This window comes from Ursus arctos, chromosome X (genome assembly GCF_023065955.2).
Source record: "Ursus arctos isolate Adak ecotype North America chromosome X, UrsArc2.0, whole genome shotgun sequence".
Taxonomy (NCBI): domain Eukaryota; kingdom Metazoa; phylum Chordata; class Mammalia; order Carnivora; family Ursidae; genus Ursus; species Ursus arctos.
The window spans coordinates 57073009-57094480 of NC_079873.1; the positions used below are offsets into that span (position 1 = coordinate 57073009).

The following is a 21472-nucleotide window of genomic DNA, read 5'->3' on the forward strand; positions in this document are numbered from 1 at the left end:
TGAAATCTTAGAAACTAACGATCAAGGGAGGAAGAAATGGAGGTTAAGGAGTGGAAGTGAAGGGGCTGGAGGATCTGGAAAACACTTAAGTTGACAGGATGGCTTACATGCCTACTATAAGGAGTTTAGCTTACTGTAATTCTTGCCTGTTTTGTTTTGTGTTTGAGGTAGGATGATAAGGAACCTCAGCCAGTGAAGAAGACAGTGACAGGAACAGATGCAGATCTCCGTCGCCTTTCACTGAAAAATGCCAAGCAGCTTCTACGTAAATTTGGCGTGCCTGAAGAAGAGGTGAGCATGGAGGAGGAGCACTCAAGTCTCCTAGGGGGCTTTGTATGGAGAGGGAAAAGCTAGGAGGCAGATGCAAGGAACTATCTGGATAATTTTGTGATGTACATTGTAGTACACTGGATCTTAGGCAATTTTTCAGGAGTTAGCTTTCCCTAAGCTTTCTGTTTAATTTGCTTTGGGTGATTTTTTTTTTTTTTGGTCTGGCTTTCTAAGTGTGTGCCTTTATTCTTTGAAATCTCTGATGATTTAGGTTGAAATCTCTGATGATTTAGGTGTATGTGTATTTCTCTGTCTCTCTCTCGTAGATTAAAAAGCTGTCCCGCTGGGAAGTGATCGATGTAGTCCGCACGATGTCCACAGAGCAGGCCCGCTCTGGAGAGGGGCCCATGAGTAAATTTGCCCGTGGGTCAAGGTTTTCTGTGGCTGAGCATCAAGAGCGTTACAAAGAGGAATGTCAGCGCATCTTTGACTTACAGAACAAGTGTGTTGTTTTAGTGCTGCAGAAAATCCAGGCTGGAAAGGGGAGGGGTCCCAGACGCTATATTATAATGAAGAGGAGGAGGTCACTTGGTAATGTGACTAGGTGGTCAGGTATCTGAGATTTCAAGGTGGTATCTGTTCATAATCCTGCTAGAACACCTCCTCCTTTCAGAGCAGCTTGGCAAAGGTTTTGCATTGGCAAGAGGTACTCTAGGTTCCATGGCACCTTTTGTAGCCTGTTTGGGCCTAGCAGTTACTGCAGTGGTGATAGGGGACAGTGAGTGTTTTTTCCTGAAGGCTTACTTGTGAGAGGATGGTAACACTCTATTAAAAGTGACCAGCGTGCTGTTTTATTTCTCAGGCTTTCTTTAGGAATTCCGAAACAGTTGCTGTGCTATTTCATATTTCAGACTTGTTGACAAAAGTCGAGGAAAACTTTGTAAAGCTTTTCTGTTAAGGCCCCCATGTCTTAGTGGATTTCAAGTATTCCTTTTTAAGGTTGATTTCCCAATTTCCTACTGTTGACTAAAACCATATTTCTTCAGCTCTTTATACACTTTCATGTTTCCCTTCATCTTGATTTTTGACATCGTTTTTTCTCTTTTCAGAGTTTTGTCATCAACCGAAGTATTATCGACCGACACCGACAGCAGTTCAGCTGAAGACAGTGACTTTGAAGAAATGGGAAAGAATATCGAGAACATGTTGCAGAATAAGAAAACCAGCTCTCAGCTGTCACGTGAGCGGGAGGAGCAGGAGCGGAAGGAACTGCAGCGGATGCTACTGGGTGAGGGTAGTGGCTTCACAGACAAGAAAGAGAAGGATCAGAAAAGTGGGAATAACTGCAGACTGACAACTGAGCCACAGCTGGAGGCAGAAGAAGTAGGAGATGAGTGTAGAAAAGCCCGTAGATGAGGTAGAGAGGTCACTGCAGGCTGGACTGGAGGTGTGTCTTGGGGGCCAGATGGAAGAGATGCTGCCAGTCCACTGCTGCCTCTTGTCAGTGTCAGGCCTGTCCAAGCCAGGGCTGGTGGCGCTTACATCAAGGGGGCTTTCTGGGCATTCATCCTAGAGGCTAAGAGTTTTTAAAACAGATTTCGTGGATAAATTTGAGGGGTTGCTCTTGAACCCTCTGAAATCATATGTAAAATTCTATGCAAATGTGCTTTTTCTGAGAAGATCTGTGACTTTAAGAAGATTCTCAGAGGAGTCCTAGGCCCTAAATAGAGTTAAAAATCACCAGCCGAAAATTGCAGAAGTTGAGAGTGGGGATGATAAAGGCCTGAACTGGTTTGGGATATGGATATTGGGAATGAAAAGAGGTGAAAAATCAAGGTGACTGTAAGATTTCACTCCGGGCTTGCCAGAAAGATGGTGGTACCATTGATTAAAGTAAGAAACGTCAGAGAAAGAAGCAGGTGTGAGAAGGGAAGATGTAATGGGTGGAGTGTGAGGTCCCAACGACACTTGCCAGTAGAGACGTCAAGCAGGCAAATGAAAACTTGAATATAGATACTGTGAGAGGGAAGCTAAAGGCTGAAGATGGATATTTAAATGACTGTTCTCACTCCCGGTAGTCTTTTCCTGTTTCCTCCTCTCTATAAAAGCTTTGTGTAATTTTGTGTTCTGACTACTTTGTAAAGATGTGGTAAAGCCTTCCCACTGGGGTGGTCCTAGACCAGCAGTATCCACGTTACAAGGACCTTGTTAGAAATGCAGATTCTCAGGCCTCCCCTCAAACCCTACTGAATTGGAATCTAGTGTAATGAGAAGCCTCAGGTGATTCCTCTTCATTCATGTTCAAGTTTGAGAAGCATACTCTAGGCCCTAAGATTCTGGACTTGTTTCTGTGGTGCCGTTTTCCACCTTGGTGCTTGGGTGCTTTTCTTTAATGTGATCACCCACTACTTGCTACTTGGGCTTTCTTCTTTTCCTATTCAGAGGAATCGGAATACAGCTGCTATTTTTCTTTCCCCTATAACAAACATGTAGTTCTTTGAGTTCCTTTCAGAACTTCTCGTACTTAGAAAAATAGGAACAGTGGCAGTGGTAAAATGAAGTCAGGAAAGGACAGATCAGTGTATTTGGGGGCTGGTGGTGATGATGTTTTCGGAGGAATTGTATGATGCTTTCGGTAGAACCATACCTTTGTGGCCTGTTGAGCTTCGAGGTCTCTGCTCAGCCTCAGGAAAAGGACCGTTTGGATGGGTGGGGAACGGGTGGAAATCTTTTTCTGCCTTGCAGCAGCAGGTTCAGCAGCATCAGGAAACAATCACAGAGATGATGACACAGCTTCTGTGACTAGCCTTAACTCTTCTGCCACCGGCCGTTGTCTCAAGATTTATCGCACATTTCGAGATGAAGAGGGGAAGGAGTACGTTCGCTGTGAGACAGTCCGAAAGCCAGCTGTCATTGATGCCTATGTGCGCATACGAACCACAAAGGATGAGGAATTTATGTGAGTTTGACTCACCGCTGTCCAGTATGATAAGGAGGATGATGAAAGCGGGGGCTAGGGGTGAGGGTAGGTGCTGGTGTTTTAGTGACAGGATTCTGTGCAGCTGGAAGTTGGAAGTCTGTGTTGATTGGGTGCCTTTATGTCTTTGGGTTTGGACAGAGCCAAATCACAGAATTTCAAATTTGTTCCAAGATAAAGGCACGTTTTCAGTTCCACCTGGGTCCTTTGCATTATGGTTGGTTGGCAGAAATCTCAGGGATGACTCAGGGCGTCTCATTCTGAGGTGCTGCTCTGCACATGGAAGGCTGATGAGTGGGGGAGATGGGAATGCGGGTAGCCCCTTTTATTTCTGTCTGGATGGATTACTTCTGAGGTGTTTAGCTATTGGGACCGTCGTCTTGGTTTAGCTTTGCTTACCGTCCTATGATATTTTTCCCCCTTGCTGTTCAGTCGGAAGTTTGCCCTTTTTGATGAACAGCATCGAGAAGAGATGCGAAAGGAACGGCGGAGGATTCAAGAGCAACTGAGGCGGCTTAAGCGGAACCAGGAAAAGGAGAAGCTTAAGGGTCCTCCTGAGAAGAAGCCCAAAAAAATGAAGGAGCGTCCTGACCTAAAAGTAACTATAATGTGGCGTGGTCATAGCTAACAAGGCAAAGGAAGAAAGCATACCTCTGCCCTTAGCTTTTGGCATCCTCCCTAACTGGGAATGAGGGCAGTGTTGTGGAAAGCTGGTGTGAACTGGTGTGGCTGCTCAGGTGTTATCACTGCTAGTGTGACTGGTACCGACAACCTAATCTGGTGCCATTGGGTGTCATTTTATATTTCATACGTTGGAAATACTTTCTAGGGGTTGAGATAGGCTTCCTTGAGAGATGTTTTTTACGTGTGCTTTTGTGTGTGTGTATGTACACGTACACACATCCTTTAAAGATTGTACATATTAAAAGAAGCAACAGGAAAGAGACTTACCAGCACAGGTTGCTTTCCATGTCTGAAGTAGGATTCCAGATATTACAATACAATGTAACTGTAATGTACACCGTGAAATGAGGCCACTGCTGTATGAAATGATAGCTGTCTCATAGTGTGTTGGAGTAAGTGATATAATGCCTGGGTAGCACTTTATAAACTGTAAAGTTATCAGCAGAGGTCATTAAATATTTTCAAGTTTCTTTCTTATATATGATATTCCATAAATATGATACAGTGTTGACCCCATTTTATAGCTGAAACTGAGGTCAGTTGCAAAACTGAGATGGGGACTTGGTATTACTGAGCCTTTTCCTTGGGACCGGAAGTATACCCGTGCTGCCTGCCTGTGCCGCTGAATGCAGCCCTGGGCTTCCGACAGACTTTCTCCTGCATATTTAACATTTTCATACTCTGCAGCTTAAATCGAGAGTGGAAATCCTCTCCCTTTTCTTCCTCGCTTGAGTTTTTAAAAATGTCCAGTCTCTGGATCGCATTTTATTTTTGATGTGTCATTTCCATTCAGGCTCTTTTGTCCAGTGGCTTCTGGTTGAAAGGTGTGTAACAGTTCTGTATGACAGAAGTTCTGCACCTGCCTTATATGTATTTTGTAAAGCCAACATTAGGCTGCCTGTTTACCTCTGACACTTTGATAACTTTTCCTTTTGTAGCTGAAATGCGGGGCTTGTGGTGCCATTGGGCACATGAGGACAAACAAATTCTGCCCCCTCTACTATCAAACAAATGCTCCACCTTCCAACCCTGTTGCCATGACAGAGGAGCAGGAGGAGGAGTTAGAAAAGACAGTCATTCATAATGATAATGAAGAACTTATCAAGGTCGAAGGGACCAAGATTGTCCTGGGGAAACAGCTAATTGAGAGGTAAGGGATAGCAGGTGGGAAGTGCTGTGGAGAGATCCCTTGGAGGTTGATGATATCAAAGGGTGGCAGGGGTGGATGTGATGTGTTCTCTGAAGTGGAACTCAGATCTTGGGAACTTGGATGGATTTTCCTCAGTAATTGTTGCCAGTAATGACAGTTACGGTCTTTTGTCATAAAGCACTCCTCAGCCTCTACCACTTGCCTTGGGGCATGCGATGTTACTTTTCTGAGTCTCAGTTTCCTTATTTTAACCAAATAAAACCACCCTTTCCAGGGTAGTTATGAAGATAAAATGACAGACTATATAAACATGTAGTATGGTGCCTGGCATATTGTAGGTGCTCTTCCTGTTCTACTTCTGGGCACTCCTCATACTTGTCCCTAATCTCAGAGTGTTCCATAACGGACCATCCCAGAAAGACCAAGGAGACATAAACTGTGCCTATCCCTGTCTCTTGCTCTCTGAGAATTTAATAGATAATCAAGTGGAGAAGTTTTTAAATTAAAAAACATTTTCCCCCTAACCTTTAAGTTTGGAAATTGCAAACCTACAGAAAAGTTGAAAGGTTAATAGAGTATATCATTCCTCTCAAGTCACCAACTTAACGTTCATCGCATTTTCCTCTTTATATGTCTAAAACATTTTTTTTTTCTGAACTATTTGGAAATAAGTTGCAGGCATCTTGATGTTTCGCTCAGAAGTTCTTTACCACACATCGTCTAAGAATAAGGATATAACAGCATGATACTACCATTCACCTAATAAAATTAGCATTAGTTCAGTAGTATCTAATACTTGGTTCTTATTTAAATTTCTCTGGTTATCTCAGTGTCCTTTATGGCCTGCCCCACCCCCAACTCAGGATCCAATCCGCGTTCAAACATTAAGTATTTTGAGTGTCTCTTAATCTAGAACTGTTCTCTCCGCCTATTTTGATTTTCATGGCATTGACTTTTTTGAAGAGTCCAGGCCAGTTGTCTCCTAAAATATCCCATATTCTGGATTTGTCTGATTGTTTTCTCATTGATTATGTTTAGATTAAATGTCTTTGGCAAGATTACTACATAGGTGATATTATGTACTTACTACACCACATCAAGAAGCACATAATGTCAGGTTTTCTCACTATTTTGATCATCTTGTTTAAGTGGTGATCCCCAGAACCCTCTAATAATAAAGGTATGTTTTTCCCTTTGTAATTAGCATGTGGGTGAATATCCTGTTCCCTAACAATCTTTCTCTCAGTAGTTGTAGCATCCATTGATGATCATTGCCTAACTCCGTTGTTATATTGGGGGTTGCAAAATAGTGGTTTTTCTAATTATAGCATTCTTTCTACATTAACTCGCATTCTATAAGGAAGAGCTTCCCTTTTCTTTCTGTTTATTTCTATGGATTCTGAAATTCTTCCTTTTGTACACTTAATGTAACGTAATTTATTAACACTATTTGTACTTGTGATGCCCATATTGTCTTACATTTGACCTCTTAAAGCCAAATCCTGTGTCCTTTTGGAACAATCCTGTAAATCTTTGAGAGTGTCTTTGCTTTTCTGACACGAGATGTTCTAGGCTGTCCTTGAAATTTCCTTGTTCGAGACCTAGAATCAGCCATTTCTTCAAGGAGCCCTGGTTCCTTTTATTGGGGAATGGCTTTTAGAACCAAGATCTAGGTGTTAGGTATGCTCATTGCCACTGAGATGTCATTGCTTCTAGGCTTTTAGTGGACAGAACTAGGAAGTAAATACATATTGTAAATCACATATCAGAACCTTCATATCAAAACTTCCAATTCAAATCATATCTTCCTCCTCTTCCCCCATTCATATCTGTATCCTTTCTCTGTTTCCCAGCATGAATATGTTTATTCATTTGCTCTGTCTGTACATCTGTTAGGTACAGAACAGTTTGAGAATTATAATGCCAATAGCACTAACAACAAACCTATTAAGTAAATTCAGGGTGTTTCCTGTAGTTTGTTGTCCTTAGACTATATGCCACTGCAGTTGTACAGTCAGGTTATTACATTCAAAATATTTGAATTCTCTTTTGTGTGTGATTTTTAATCAATTTGATATACAGTTATATTCATTTGTTTCTTATTGAGGTAAAATTGATAGATACCATTATGTAAGCTTCAGAGGTACAGTATTATAGATCGGTATTTATACACGTTACAAAGTGATCACCACCGTAAGTCTAGTTACCACCCATCACCATACAGTTTGTTTTTGCTTCTATTAAGTTTGGGGTTCTTTTTTCCATTCCTGATTTAATTTATCAATATCTGTAATAGTCATTATGTTTTGAAGCACATTAGAAAAGGAAAAAAGGAAAATTTAGTGTCTTGATGCCATACAATGGAAAGGAAGAAGTTGAATGGGCTTTTAGTGATTGAGGGAAACGCAAACTAGTTTTTTTTTTTCAAACCAGTTTTTCATTTCTTCCTTGTTTCCATTGTAAGTTTAGCCTCCTGGCCCTTGAACCCTAAGATAGAATGTTGGAGCCGGAAGGGTTCTTGAAATTTCTTTAGCCTAGTTCCTTATCTTCCAAATAGGAAACTGAGGTGAAGTTGTGGCTTGCCTAGTACTTTATTAATTTGGAGATCTTATGAGGCCTTGCCCGAGCTGAGCCTTAGAATATGGATATCTCAGGGCGCCTGGGTAGCGCAGTTGTTAAGCGTCTGCCTTCGGCTCAGGGCGTGATCCCGGCGTTCCGGGATCGAGCCCTACATCGGGCTCCTCCGCTGGGAGCCTGCTTCTTCTCTCCTGCTTCTTCCTCTCCCACTCCCCCTGCTTGTGTTCCCTCTCTCGCTGGCTATCTCTCTGTCAAATAAGTAAATAAAATCTTTAAAAAAAAAAAATATGGATATCTGGCCTTTGGTTTGGGTTTTTCCTCCTCAGGCTCATGCTCAGGTACTTTGGACTTCTTCATTGTAGTTGCTTTTTTTCTGGGGACTAGAGGTAGGGACTGCATGCTATGAAAGTGTTATTGATTACAGTGCAGATGAGGTTCGCAGAAAGTCTCTGGTTCTCAAGTTCCCTAAACAGCAACTTCCTCCGAAGAAGAAACGGCGAGTTGGAACCACTGTTCACTGTGACTACTTAAATGTGAGTATCTGCGTTGCTTCTTTCTGACCAGATGGGGTTCCCATTGATTCCTCCAGCCCTCTAATCCATGGCTCTGGCACAGCCTTAGATTCTCCCTTTGGCCTTGCCCTGAAAATTACATGTACTGTTCATTACAAGATTCCTAAGCTATAGCTAGAAAGTATTGTTTGTTTTTCTTATCTAAAGAAGCACTCTGATTTCTTGTTTCTCCTTAGAGACCTCATAAGTCCATCCACCGGCGCCGGACAGATCCAATGGTGACATTGTCCTCCATTTTGGAGTCTATCATCAATGATATGAGAGATCTTCCAAATGTGAGTTCATCGCATTCATATCTACAGTAGGAATGGCAAAGCCGTTTGTTCTATCTGTGATTTCAGATAGAGGGCAGTAGAGTATACTCATAGGTATGTGGAACTCCTAATTCCTTGGGCTGTAGTTTTTTGGGTTTGTTTTACTTTTATTTTTTATTTTTTATTTTTTTTATTTTTTTAAAGATTTTATTTAATTATTTGACAGAGAGAGACAGCCAGCGAGAGAGGGAACACAAGCAGGGGGAGTGGGAGAGGAAGAAGCAGGCTCACAGCGGAAGAGCCTGATGGGGGGCTTGATCCCATAACGCCGGGATCACGCCCTGAGCCGAAGGCAGACGCCCAACCGCTGTGCCACCCAGGCGCCCCTGTTTTATTTTTATTTGTTAAATAGCTTAGTAGATGAAACAGACCTACCTGCTTCATCTAGAAAGATTCCTTTGAGAGTTGATGGCCAGGTAGACAGGTAAGGTGTGAGAGAGTCTTCAGGAATTAGCTCTGACAAGTGTTCTTTGCTCATGGATAGTGCTGTCTCTTATCTGCACAGACCTACCCTTTCCATACTCCAGTCAATGCAAAGGTTGTAAAGGACTACTACAAAATCATCACTCGACCAATGGACTTACAAACACTCCGTGAAAATGTGCGCAAACGCCTCTACCCATCTCGGGAAGAGTTCAGAGAGCATTTGGAGCTAATCGTGAAAAATAGTGCAACCTATAATGGTAAGAATCACCTGTTCCTTGACTGCAGAGGTCACCTTTCAGATCCTTTGTCTCTTATTAGTCCTAAATTTAGACTAGATTGGACTGAAAGGATCTATAGTGTATGAGTGCATTTGGGGCTTATGAAAATCAGATAGTGCACATTTTTGTCATTTAATGTTGCTTCTTTTTAGTCCCACATTTTAATGTATTCTCTGGAGAATTTGGAGTCTGTTGAAATGAAACAGTTGCAGGGAGATTAGTGGGAGGAAGAAGTGGGCCTGATTAAATAGAAGGGAGAGACAGTGTGGATGGAACCTATGCAGAGTGTGTGCCTGCGACCATATCTGCTGTGGGTGAATCTTTGATTTGATCTACAGATTTGTTATAGAGGCTCTTACATGTTCACTTTGCTCTAAATCTGCAAAGGGAGGGGGGGAAGAAGTGTGCTTTCTGTGTCCTAAAAGAGGGGAAACAGTACAGTTTCTGCACGTCAAGGATCAAGGTTTCTGATCTCCAGTTGTATCCTGGAGCACAGATTCATGTATTTAAGTGTGGGGATTAAGGGTACAGATAGAGAATGAAACCTGGCCCTGCCACTTACTGATTAAATTACCCGATACAAGTTCTTAGCCTCTCACAGCCTCCTCAGTTTTGTCATCTGTAAACATGGGACAAGAGCAGTACTTAGATTCCCAGACGTTTTATAAGCAAGCCTGACCCATTTATCTAGTCTCCTGTCCGATGCCTGGCTCCCATACCTACTAGAGACTCCTGCCAGATTCAACGTTATATTTCACTAAATATCCTGTGCCTTTGCTTCATGCCCCTTGCACGGTCTTTGCCCCGTCTAGAATGCCCTTTGTTCCCTTTCAGTGGGAACATGCCCTATGAATTTCCATTCATATTTCCAGACCAGCTCGTATCATCTCTTCATGAAGACTTAGATTCCCCAAAATACCCATTTTTTAAAAAATTTTCTGTTCTTCCCAGCACAATTAAATCAACTTAATGACTCTTACTATGTTATATATAATTATTTGTGTATCTGAATCTCCCATCACTTTGTGACCTCCTGGAGAGACTATGTCTTATTCATCTTTGTATTTTCAGGGCCTAGCAGAGTGCTAGTCACACACAAGGGAAGAACACATTTGTTAGGCCCAACTGTCATTCAAGTTACAAGGATAAATACCTAAAAGTCAGATTGGAAGAGGAATGAGAAGGTGTTTAAGAGTCGACTTTGAAAGTACAGAGCTGAGGTACCTGTGGGTCATTTAGGTGGAGATGTTAGTACAAAATTGAAAAATCTAAGTTATGAGCTTGTCACAGCTTTATATCCCCCTCTAGCTCAATCCTCTTTCTTCCTCCTACCCATTGCTGATGACAGTAGTAGTAGCAAAACTACCAGTGGCTCCAGGTGTTTTACTTGCATTATTTTCTTTATTTCACCGTAAGAAATCTCTGAAATGGGTACTATTATAATCCTCATTTTACAAATGAGCAGATAAGCTTATAGTGTTTAAATAACTTGACTAAGGTGGTCACACTGCTAAAAAGTGGCAGAGATGTGAATCCATTCTCACCTCACAGCCCTGGAGTTGTCTTCTGCAGAAGTACTAGCAACCTCCTAATTGCTGGATCAAGTGGCCACATTCCAGAAATACCTGTTTATTTAAACAACTTCATTGAGATAATAATTCACATACTGTACGATTCACGCATTTAAAGTGGTTAGTTTTAATGTGTGTTACCCATGTGGTAGCATGGATTGGTACTTCATTCTTTTTATCATCACATAATATTCCACTGTATAGATATACCCCATTTTTAAAATGTGTTCATCAGTTTGTAGACATCTACGTTATTTGTACTTTTTGGTTAGTACAAATAATGCTGCTGTGAACATTTGTCTGTAAGCTTTTGTGTGGACATTTGTTTTCATTTCTCTTGGGTATATACCTAGGGGTGGAATTGCTGGTAACTCGTGGTAGATGTTTAAGTTTTTTGAGAAACTGTCATATTGTTTTCCAGAGCAACTGCAGCATTTTTAATCCCATCAGCAGTGTGTAAGTGTTCTAATTTCTCCACACCCTTGTCAACACTTGTGTTATTATCCGTCTTTTTTACTCTAGCCATCTTGGTGGATGTGAAATGGTATTGTGGTTTTGATCTGCATTTTCCTGGTGTTCCAGGAAATGGGGTTGAGCATCTTTTTCCCCCAGTTTTGCTGAGCTATAATTGATACACAGCACCGTATAAGTTTAAGGTGTACAGCATAATGGTTTGGCTTACTGTAGTGCGAAATGATTACCACAGTAATTTTAGTAAGCATCTGTCATCTCATATAGACACAAGAAGAAGAAGAAAAAAAATTTTCTTCCTTGTGATGAAAACTCTCAGGGTTAACTATCAGTAGCTGTATTGTATCTCATACAGCAGTGTTAACTGTAGTCCTCATGCTGTACAAGTACTTACTTATCTTACAATTACAAGTTTGTACCTTTTGACCACCTTCCTCCAATTTCCCCCTGCCTCTGGTAACCACAAACCTGATCTCTTTTTCTACAAGTTTGGTTTTGTTTTTGTTTTTAAAGATTCTACACATAAGTGAAATCACACAGTTTTTGTCTTTGATGTTGAACATCTTTGCATGTGCTTAGAAGTCTCTTGAACTCCAGTGTGGTTGGCACTATTGACCACTTGTCGCTGCTCGATACTCTCTTCTCTCTTTTCTAGGAGTACTTTCTCTAATTATTTCTTCTCTTTTTCATTCTCATGACTTCAGTTGCCATATATCCGCTGATATCACTGTCTCCAGCCCATGCCTCTCTTCTGAGCTCCATACTCAGGTTTCCGGTTGCCTGCCAGACATGTCCATTTTTCAGTGCCCTACTGGCAGCTCTTTATCTGGTTGCCTTATTTAGACTGATGATATTACCATCTGTCTCATTGTACAACCTAGAAATGATGGTCATTGTTAGTTCCACCCTCTCTGCCCCATATTCAGAGATCACTAAGTCCCATAAATTGTACCCTCTACAGTTTGCTAGAACACATCCCCTTCCTTTCCGTCTCTGTTGCTACTGTCTTAGTTGAAGCCCTTGTCGTTTCTTGTTTGACCCCTTGCAGCAGCTTCCAGACTTTCCCTTTGCTGCTTGCCTTAATTCTTCACACTGTTGATAGGGTAATTTTTTCTAAAACACAAATTAAAAAAATTTTCCAGCAAAAAATCCTTAGTGGCTTTCTGTCACCTATGAGACCTTTATAATGTGGCCCCTCTCGCCTTTCCAAGTTCCATTTCCTGTTTCTCCCCCACACATACCTGTGCTGCAGTTGTACCAAACTGCTTGCGGTTCCTGTGAAATGTGGTGTCTCCTGTTTCTGTTAATTTGCTTATTTTGTATCTTTGTATACTTTTTCTTCCCTCGAAAATATCTTTCTACCCTACTGTCTACCTGACGGACCTCTACTCTTCATTAATGACACTAAAATGTCAGTCACAGCAAGCCTTCCCTGCTTCGCAGTATGCAGATTTAATTGTTATAAAAACAGGTTGCAACACGTTTCATATGCAACCCTACCATATTTCATAGCAACCAGTGTATCCCTCTATTTGCAGTATACTCAGTTTTTTAAAACTTCATTATGGAAATTGTTAGGTATGTACAGAAGTAGAGAGAATAAACCTCAGCACATCTATTCATCTAGTTCAGCAATTACCCTCATGGCTGATTCTTGTTTAGTCTGTATTTCCAGACATATCATTTCATCCATAAATACTTCAAGCACTCCTACTCTGTCTTGGCAATGATTTATTTTCATGTCATTTTCTTTGACCCAAGAGCTAAGGTAGGAACTATGTCTTATTTTCCCTTTATTCTCATCATTGAACACATCACAGACCATCATTAATCATATGTTGGGGCGCCTGGGTGGCTCAGTTGTTGGGCATCTGTCTTCGGCTCAGGGCGTGATCCTGGGATTGAGCCCTGCGTGGGGCTCCCTGCTTAGCGGGGAGCCTGCTTCTTCTTCTCCCACTCGCTTGTGTTCCCTCTTGCTGGCTGTCTCTCTGTCAAGTAAATAAATAAAATCTTAAAAAAAAAAAACCATTCGTTGAATGAATAAACAAATGAATGGTAAATTAATTAGTTGAGAATAGAGTTGAGGTTTGGGGTGTGGGGAACACTTACGTAAACGAATAGAGGAAGATAGTAAAACAAAGGATACTGAAAGGAAATAGAATTACTGGCTAGTTGAAAATCTTTTAACTGTCCCTATAATGAGCTTAAATCAAGGCAGCCATAAATGGGAACTGTAGGAAGTAGTTCGAGGATTTCCTGAAGCTCCCATTATGGATTTTAAGGAAACTAAATAGTCCGAGATCAGATGGAAAGTCTTTTATGAGAAAGGCTTTGGATTAGCCATATGTTGGGAGAACATCACAAACCATGAGTTGTATAAACAAAAATTGCAATCACAAATTTTATATGCTAAGTATGGAAAGATTATATCCTCAGCCATCCTTAAACAAATTGTCATTCCCCGTTCATTATTATTACTTTCAAGGTATTAAAGGCAGCAGTATCAGTAGTAGTATTGTTGGATGTACATAAATAAGGAAGAGAGTTAAAATTAGTTTTTTTATCTATATTGTGTATCTGCCATGTGTTAGCACTGAAAAATGGAGATAAGACTGTATATCTCTCTAATCTAGCAGCTAGGCTGGTGCCTGACACCGTATTAGGTGTTTAAAGTAAATGTGTTAAAAGTCTAGAGAGGTATTGGCAGCTCTCATCTCCTGTGTTTAATGGTCTCATCTCTTATTGTTCCTCTACAAATTTAGGTCCAAAGCACTCATTGACCCAGATCTCTCAATCCATGCTGGATCTCTGTGATGAAAAACTCAAAGAGGTAAGATATTTAAAATGAGAGAAAGGCAGGGGTGACTGGATGGCTCAGTGGGAAGAGTATGCAACTCTTGATCTCGGGGTCATGAGTTTGAGCCCCATGTTGGGTGTAGAGGTAACTTAAATAAATAGTAAAAATGAATAAATAAAATGAGAAAAAGGCATGGAATTTGGGGAGGGCTGGTAGCAGGGTTGAGGAAGGAGGGAGTGTAACAGAAGAGTAGAGAAATGTAGGAGTAGCACATCTTTAGTGTGTTAGAGATTGGAAGGGACCTTAGAAATCATATAATCCAATTCCTTCTTTTGTAGATGGAAAAACTGAGATCTGTAGAAGAAAATTACTTGCCCCAGACATCATGGTTATTAAGTACTGTAGCTAGGATTGAAATCTAGAACCCACATAACTTTAGAAAAGCCCAAGGAAAGTGAATTTCCAAGAAGTCAGCTAGAGCTGAGAGACTGTGTTTTGGCAGAGAGGAATTTTAATTTCTAAAAGATTTTCTTTAGAGAGTGAGTAGGGAGAGGGACAGAGGGAGAGGGGGAGAGAGAATCTTAAGCAGGCTCCACGTGGAGCCTGACACAGGGCTGGATCTTAAAACCCTGAGATCCCGACTTGAGCTGAAATCAAGAGTCAGACACTTAACTGACTGAGCCACCTAGGCATCCCTAAAAGATTTTCTATGATTTTCTATATTCCATTTTCTTTTTTTTCTTAAGATTTTATTTATTCCTTTTTTTGGCGGGGGTGGGGGGAGAGCAGAGGGAGAGGGGCAAGCAGATTCTGTGCTGAGCATGGAGCCTGACATTGGGCTCGATCTCAGGACCCTGAGATCATGACCTGAGCCAAAACCAAGAGTCAGATGCTTAACCAACTGAGCCACCCAAGCACCCCTATATTCCACTTACCAAAAAATGGCACCTTACAAGCTTACAAAAAATGGAAGTATGATTATGATGTTAATATTAAAGTGGACATTTCATAAAAGAGGATAGTAAATGGCTGATAAACATGGAAAGATTCTTCAACTTGATTGATCATTGTGGAAATGGAAATTTAAACCATGTTTAGATATTACTACATGCCCACCAGAAAGGCTAAAATCTGAAAAAACTAAAAAATAATTTTAAAAAACTGATAGTACTAAGTGTTGGGGAGGATGTGGAGCAATTGGAACAGTCCTAGTACAGTCTGAAATGATTTTTTTTTAAAGATGTTATTTATTTATTTGACAGAGAGCACAAGCAGGGGGAGCGGCAGGCAGAGGGAGAGGGAGAAGCAGACTCCCCGCTGAGCAGGGAGCCCGACGTGGGGCTCAGTCCTAGGACCCTGGGATCATGACCTGAGCCGAAGGCAGACGCTTAACCGACTGAGCCACCCAGGCGTCCCTGAAACGAATTTATTGGGTTAGATTCCCTTAGGTAAAAGTCACTAATCAACGATATGTTCCGTGTTTTCAGCAATAGTATACAGCAAAAACAGTATAACATTAAAACCTAACTAAAATTGTTGTGGGAGCTAAGTTATCAATTCCCAGGGATGTATGTTTTTGGTGATCTGTAAGAACAGGAAATAGAATACCTAAAGTAGTGATTGGTACATCCTTTTCGATCCTTTAACTAGGATATCATTTCTCTCATTTGGACTTTCTGCCTAGAACTGAAGTTGAGAATTCAAAGTTAGGCCTTTTTGGGCAAGGGCAATAGACAACTGAACAGTAAGTTATCCATAAGTTTCTGCAGTGATTACACCTCAAGGAAACCTGTTTTTCCTTTGCTTTGTTTCATGCCAGAAAGAAGATAAATTGGCTCGTTTAGAGAAAGCTATCAACCCCTTGCTGGATGATGATGACCAAGTAGCATTTTCTTTCATTCTGGACAACATTGTCACCCAGAAAATGATGGCAGTTCCAGATGTAAGTAGTCTCTGTGCTAAATGTTGTGAAGACAGTGTAGGGGAAGGGAAAGGATAGTAGAATGTGCGTGTGTATGTGTGTAGGGGAGTTTGGAGGGTAGTGTTTGTAAATTCAAACTGGTACGATTTAAAAAACTGACCCTTGTGCTGTGTGAGTGCTTGATCATTAAAATCAGAGGCCAGGAACCTGTGGATATAGAGAGATTCTTTCTTCCTGTTGTTGAAAGTTCCTGAATAGCCCTGGAGAGAAATTAGGATGCCAGCTAATGGGAGGCTTTGGATTGAGAGGTGCTTCTTGACAAATTGGCAGTTTATTAATTATCCAGTGTTTATCGTCTTTTTGATTTTTTTTTTTTTTGTCTTTTACAACTTTATGGCAGGGCTGCCATGTTCACTGTATATATCATTTTTTTGGTAATGGTTCTCCCTTAGGAATGCTGAACTGAATTTCCTTTTGTGTTGTAGGCATATGTTATATATGTGTTAATGCTATAAAACTTCTGGATGGGACTGGGGAATAAGAAGTTTTAATTGTGAGTATAGAACAGGGGTTCTTCCTTAAAGGAATCCGTGAACCCTTCAAGTTATATACAAAATTTTGTGTGATTATGTCTCTGGGAAAAGGGGTTCATAACTTTTGTTGGAACCTTAGGAATATTTGTGACCCAACGAAGATTGAGAATCTCTGGTATAAAGAACGGTTTCCATTTAATTTCTCATGCTTTGTTTTCTAGTCTTGGCCATTTCATCACCCAGTTAATAAGAAGTTTGTTCCAGATTATTACAAAGTGATTGTCAGCCCAATGGATTTAGAGACTATACGTAAGGTGAGTGATTCGATCTAAAAATGTCTTTTTGGAAGCCAATAATTTGTACATATATCTGAGTCCCCTGGTTCTTTTAATCACAGAATATCTCCAAGCACAAGTACCAGAGTCGGGAGAGCTTTCTAGATGATGTCAACCTTATTCTGACCAACAGTGTTAAGTATAATGGTGGGTATTTCTCCTTTTTTTTTTTTCTTTCCATCATTCTATCCATCCAGTGTTAGTTAGCATTATTAAAGTTTAATTGCATGAAGTAGCCTTGAACAGTACTCTGCCTTTTTTTAATTTATTTTTTATTTTTGTAATATATTTTTTTAAGATTTTATTTTATTTATGTGACAGAGACAGCCAGCGAGAGAGGGAACACAAGCAGGGGGAGTGGGAGAGGAAGAAGCAGGCTCCCAGCGGAGGAGCCTGATGTGGGGCTCGATCCCGGAACACTGGGATCATGCCCTGAGCCGAAGGCAGACGCTTAACGACTGCGCTACCCAGGCGCCCCTGCCTTTTTTTTTAAAGCAGGCACATATTTTAGTGTGTTTTGTAAAGTTTGCTAATAACTTTTAATGATGGAAAAGCAACGTACATTTATTTTTTTAAACTTCAGAAAGCACAGAAAAATGAGAAGAGAATAAAAATCAAATTGGTATTACTTTGGGCTTTGCGCCATCACTGCTTTCCATGAGATGTGAAAATTCACCTGTGCTCCAGGCCCTTAGATGGAGCTTAAGGAAATGCGTGACTATAGACCATGAGCTTTCTCAGAGCATGGAGTTTTTGGTCAGTACGTGAACTGATAATATATGCCAAGTTAGTTACTTAACTTCTGTGCTAACTACTCAAATCTACTGGTTGGAAAGATGTGGTCACTCTGCCCACATAATTCACAATCCAGTTTATGGAGAGAGGCTGTTAAAATGCAGTTTGACAAGGGCTGTGTTAGAAGGATATACAAAGTGCACTAGTGGAGAAAAAGGAGCCCCTTCTCCTACGGGTTAGGAAAGGCTTCATAAATAAGCTAATAAAGATCAGTTTTGAATGACTGACTTGTTAAGTAAACATTGAGCACCTAATATATGCTGGCCCTGGTAGATGCTACAAATATAAAATCAACTTAGCTATGATTCCTGCCCTCAGATTGGTTGTAGTTTATTTGGGAAAACAGAAAAGAAAGTTTACTAGAAGTTAAATATTATGCTAGATATATGCACAGAGTGCCAGAGGGACACAGAGACAGGCTATTTATTTAAATAGACTTAAGCTTATGGGCTTAAGAAACAAGTTGTTGGGGTTGCAGTTATGTGTACATGTTGGTGAATGACTGGTTATATTGTAGAAGTCTCTAGGAGTCAAATCCTAGAGATCTTTGTGTGTGCCCTGTGTCGTATTTAAGAGATTTTATTTTATCCTAAGTGGAAAGACATTGAGGAATTAAGCAGTGATTCGGTGATCTCATATTAATTCCTTAAGCAAAACAGAAGAGGGAGCTAAGGGCATTTGAGAGAATTGCCTGGCATAGTGAGGTCTCAACTAAAAAATCCGCATGATTATATGACTTTTCTGCAGCAGTATTCAACAGCCCAACTAGTGTGACTGTACATTTGCTAGATAGATGGGACAGAGAATTGGAGGGAGGAGGTGAAGGAAGGGACAGCCAGAAAGGCAGATGAGGAAATGGGCATCAAGAAGAGAATGTTTAATACCACGGGGGAATGAAAGAAGGGGCAAGTTCAGAAAAACGATACTTGACTAGAGCTTACATATATCATTAAAGGAAGGTGGTAGGAGATGAGCCTTCATTTTTCTTTCATCGGAGTTGGTTTAAAAGAATCTGCTTTCTCCCTCGTGTTCTTCTTATTGCTCTTTGGAAATCAGAGAGTGGAAGTGCCCTTTGTCAGGTCAGTTATCTCTCCATTATTGACTCCTGAAAATACCTAAAGCTGATCAGCCAGAATTCTGGTAAAAGAAGTGTTGAGAGGCTCACAGATGTCTAAAAATGACTGTAACAAGTGATAAAGCACGAGTGTTACAGAAAGCCTGCTTGGCCTTGGTGATGGCTGGCTTAAGATATAAGGCAGATTTAAAAGGAGCTAATATAAGGTAATAAGAAAAAATCCAGAAGATGCTAAATGAAAAATGAGCAAAGGGCAGACAGGCAAATCATAGAAGACCAAAATTAAATCGCTAATGAACATGAATACTCAGTTCACACCCAGTAATCAAAGAAATGCAAATTGAAACAAAGAGGTACCTTTTTTCCGCACCTATTAGATGAACTCCGTTTTTTTTTTTTTTTAATGGAAGTATTCAATACTTGTGAAGCAGGTGCTCTCACATACTGCTGTTGGCAGTATAAACTTGTAAGACATTTCCGGAAAGCTCTTTGGCAGCATTGAGAGACTTCAAAATAGTTAAGTGAACAGACTTTGTAATCAGGTAGGCTTGAATTTGAATATTGGCCCCACCACTTAATAGCAGTGTGACTTTGGGCAAGTAACTTAGCCTTTGCTTTCCTGTCTGTAAAATGGGAATAATAATAGTACCTCCCTCAGAGGGCTGTTGCGAGGATTAAGTAAAATAATGCACGTAAGTGTTTAATATACATGCATGGTATATACAACATGGTAGAAGAATCTGCCCTAATCAGGGATGTAGACAAAGATATTCATGATAGTGTTATTTATAATTAACGAGAAATAACCTGAATGGTTAATGTAAAGGGAATGATTAATTATTGTGCCATCTGTATGATGGATTATTATATAAAGATTGAGTGCTCTTTTTTTAAAAAAAAATTAAATGACAAAAGTATTCACAGTGTTAAGTGGGAAAAGCAGAACACAAAACATCTAAGTTAACACTTTTTTTAAAAGTTGCGTATGGTTAGAAAAATCTGGAAAGAAACACTATTTCTGAGATGTAGGGTTAGGATTTTCTTTGTTTTCATCTTTTATATGTTTTCTAAGTTTCCTACTAGTATGAAAGTCAGGAAGCTCTTCCTAGAGGTTTTTGAATTTTGAAGGATGATGATTATAGTAGCTAATTTTATATTCAGTACCTTCTGTGCCAAGCCGAATAGTAAAGTAGAGAACAGTGGGGAAGAAGTTCCAGGCAGAGTGCCTTGGATAGGGAAGTTCGAATAGTTGATTTGACTAGGGTGAAGAGTAGGAGATACTTTTGGTGGTAAAAGATGAGTTTCGAGGTAGACGGGGTAGATCACAAAAGGCCTACTATGTCACACTAAGCCTTTAAAAGGAAAGAGGATCAATAAGGTCATTCTGGAAGCTATCTGAAGAATGGATAGGAGGGGAATTAGATATAGAGACCAATAGAGAAACTGTGGACAATAGTCCAGGTTAAAAATACTGAGGGCTTGGGGCGCCTGGGTGGCTCAGACGGTTAAGCGTCTGCCTTTGGCTCAGGTCACGAGTCTCGGGGTCCTGGGATTGAGCCCTGCGTCGGACTCTCCCTGCTCAGTGGGGAGTCTGCATCTCCCTCTACCTCTGCCCCTCCTCTCCGCTCGCACTCATTCTCTCTCTAATGAATAAATAAAATCTTTTTAAAAAAATGCTAAGGGTTTGAGCCAAGGTTAAGTAGCAGTAAGAATGGAAAGATGGGGACAGATTGTAGAGCTATTGTGGAGGTAGAATTGATATCTTCATAAATGGTTGGAAGTTGGGGGTGTTGGGTCAAGGGTGGGGAGAATTCAGGATGATGCAAAAAGCACTCATGCTCTTGGGTGAAAACATAAATGGGTATATACTTTTTAAAGGACTGTAAATGATCATTACTTTTGATCAGTTTCATCTCTGGGGAATACTCCACACACAAGCATATAAAGGCTTGTGTACAAATATACATATGTTTATAATTGCAACATAGAGTTGACCCTTGAACAACATGGGTTTGAACTGTGCAGGTCCATTTATACGCAGATTTTTTATAGTAGAGCACTGTAAATGTATTTTCTCTTCCTTATGACTTTCTTAATAGCATCTTCTTTTCTCTAGCTTATTTTATTGTAAGAGTACAGTATATATACGTATAATATACAAAATATGTGTTAATTGACTATTAATGTTATCAGTAAGGCTTCTGGTCAACAATAGGATCTTTATCGGTAGTTAAGTCCTTGGGGAATCAGAAGTTATAAGTGGATTGTTGATTGCACAGGGTGTTGATTCCCCTAACCCCTGTGTTTAAGAGTTGACTGTAATTGCAAAAACATGGGAGCACTTTGATATCCAACAGTAGGAAATCAGTTAAATAAATGATGGTACTTCTATATGATGGAGCACTAATTAGCTATCAGAATGGTAGATTAGCTAACAAATGAAGTATATTTATATATGCTGATATGAAAATGTATTCAAGATGTATTGTTGAAAAATAGATTACTCAACAGTATATATAGAAGGGGTTGCAAATTCAGATCTTATAAAGGCCAGGGTGGTAGGCGTGAAATAGGCACAATAGGGACTGATGAACTGGAGAGCACATACCCATCTAAAGGAATCAGTCACTGTTTAGCTCATTTGTTGCCATAGAATAGAATTACTAAAGGGAGACATGGAGGATAATTTTCACTTTGTACTTGTTTGTGCTTAGGTGTTTGATTTT

At 40.4% G+C, this 21472-nt stretch overlaps 1 protein-coding gene across 12 annotated transcripts in view; it reads left to right on the forward strand.

Annotated features, from left to right (window-relative positions):
- TAF1 (TATA-box binding protein associated factor 1) overlaps positions 1-21472 on the forward strand; it is a 69572-nt gene that overhangs the window by 20517 nt on the left and 27583 nt on the right. For 7 of the 12 annotated variants that reach the window (XM_048213768.2, XM_057312425.1, XM_026485775.4 and 4 more), the window contains 13 exons: positions 172-291; positions 597-772; positions 1380-1558; positions 3016-3229; positions 3680-3845; positions 4870-5081; positions 8083-8191; positions 8407-8505; positions 9050-9227; positions 14053-14120; positions 15907-16029; positions 16763-16855; positions 16939-17023. In XM_048213768.2, coding sequence (XP_048069725.1) covers positions 172-291; positions 597-772; positions 1380-1558; positions 3016-3229; positions 3680-3845; positions 4870-5081; positions 8083-8191; positions 8407-8505; positions 9050-9227; positions 14053-14120; positions 15907-16029; positions 16763-16855; positions 16939-17023 — 1822 coding nt within the window. Of the gene's footprint in view, positions 1-171; positions 292-596; positions 773-1379; positions 1559-3015; positions 3230-3679; positions 3846-4869; positions 5082-8082; positions 8192-8406; positions 8506-9049; positions 9228-14052; positions 14121-15349; positions 15536-15906; positions 16030-16762; positions 16856-16938; positions 17024-21472 lie in introns of those variants that run through there. The other 5 variants (XM_048213766.2, XM_048213770.2, XM_048213769.2 and 2 more) reach the window with 2 other exon arrangements.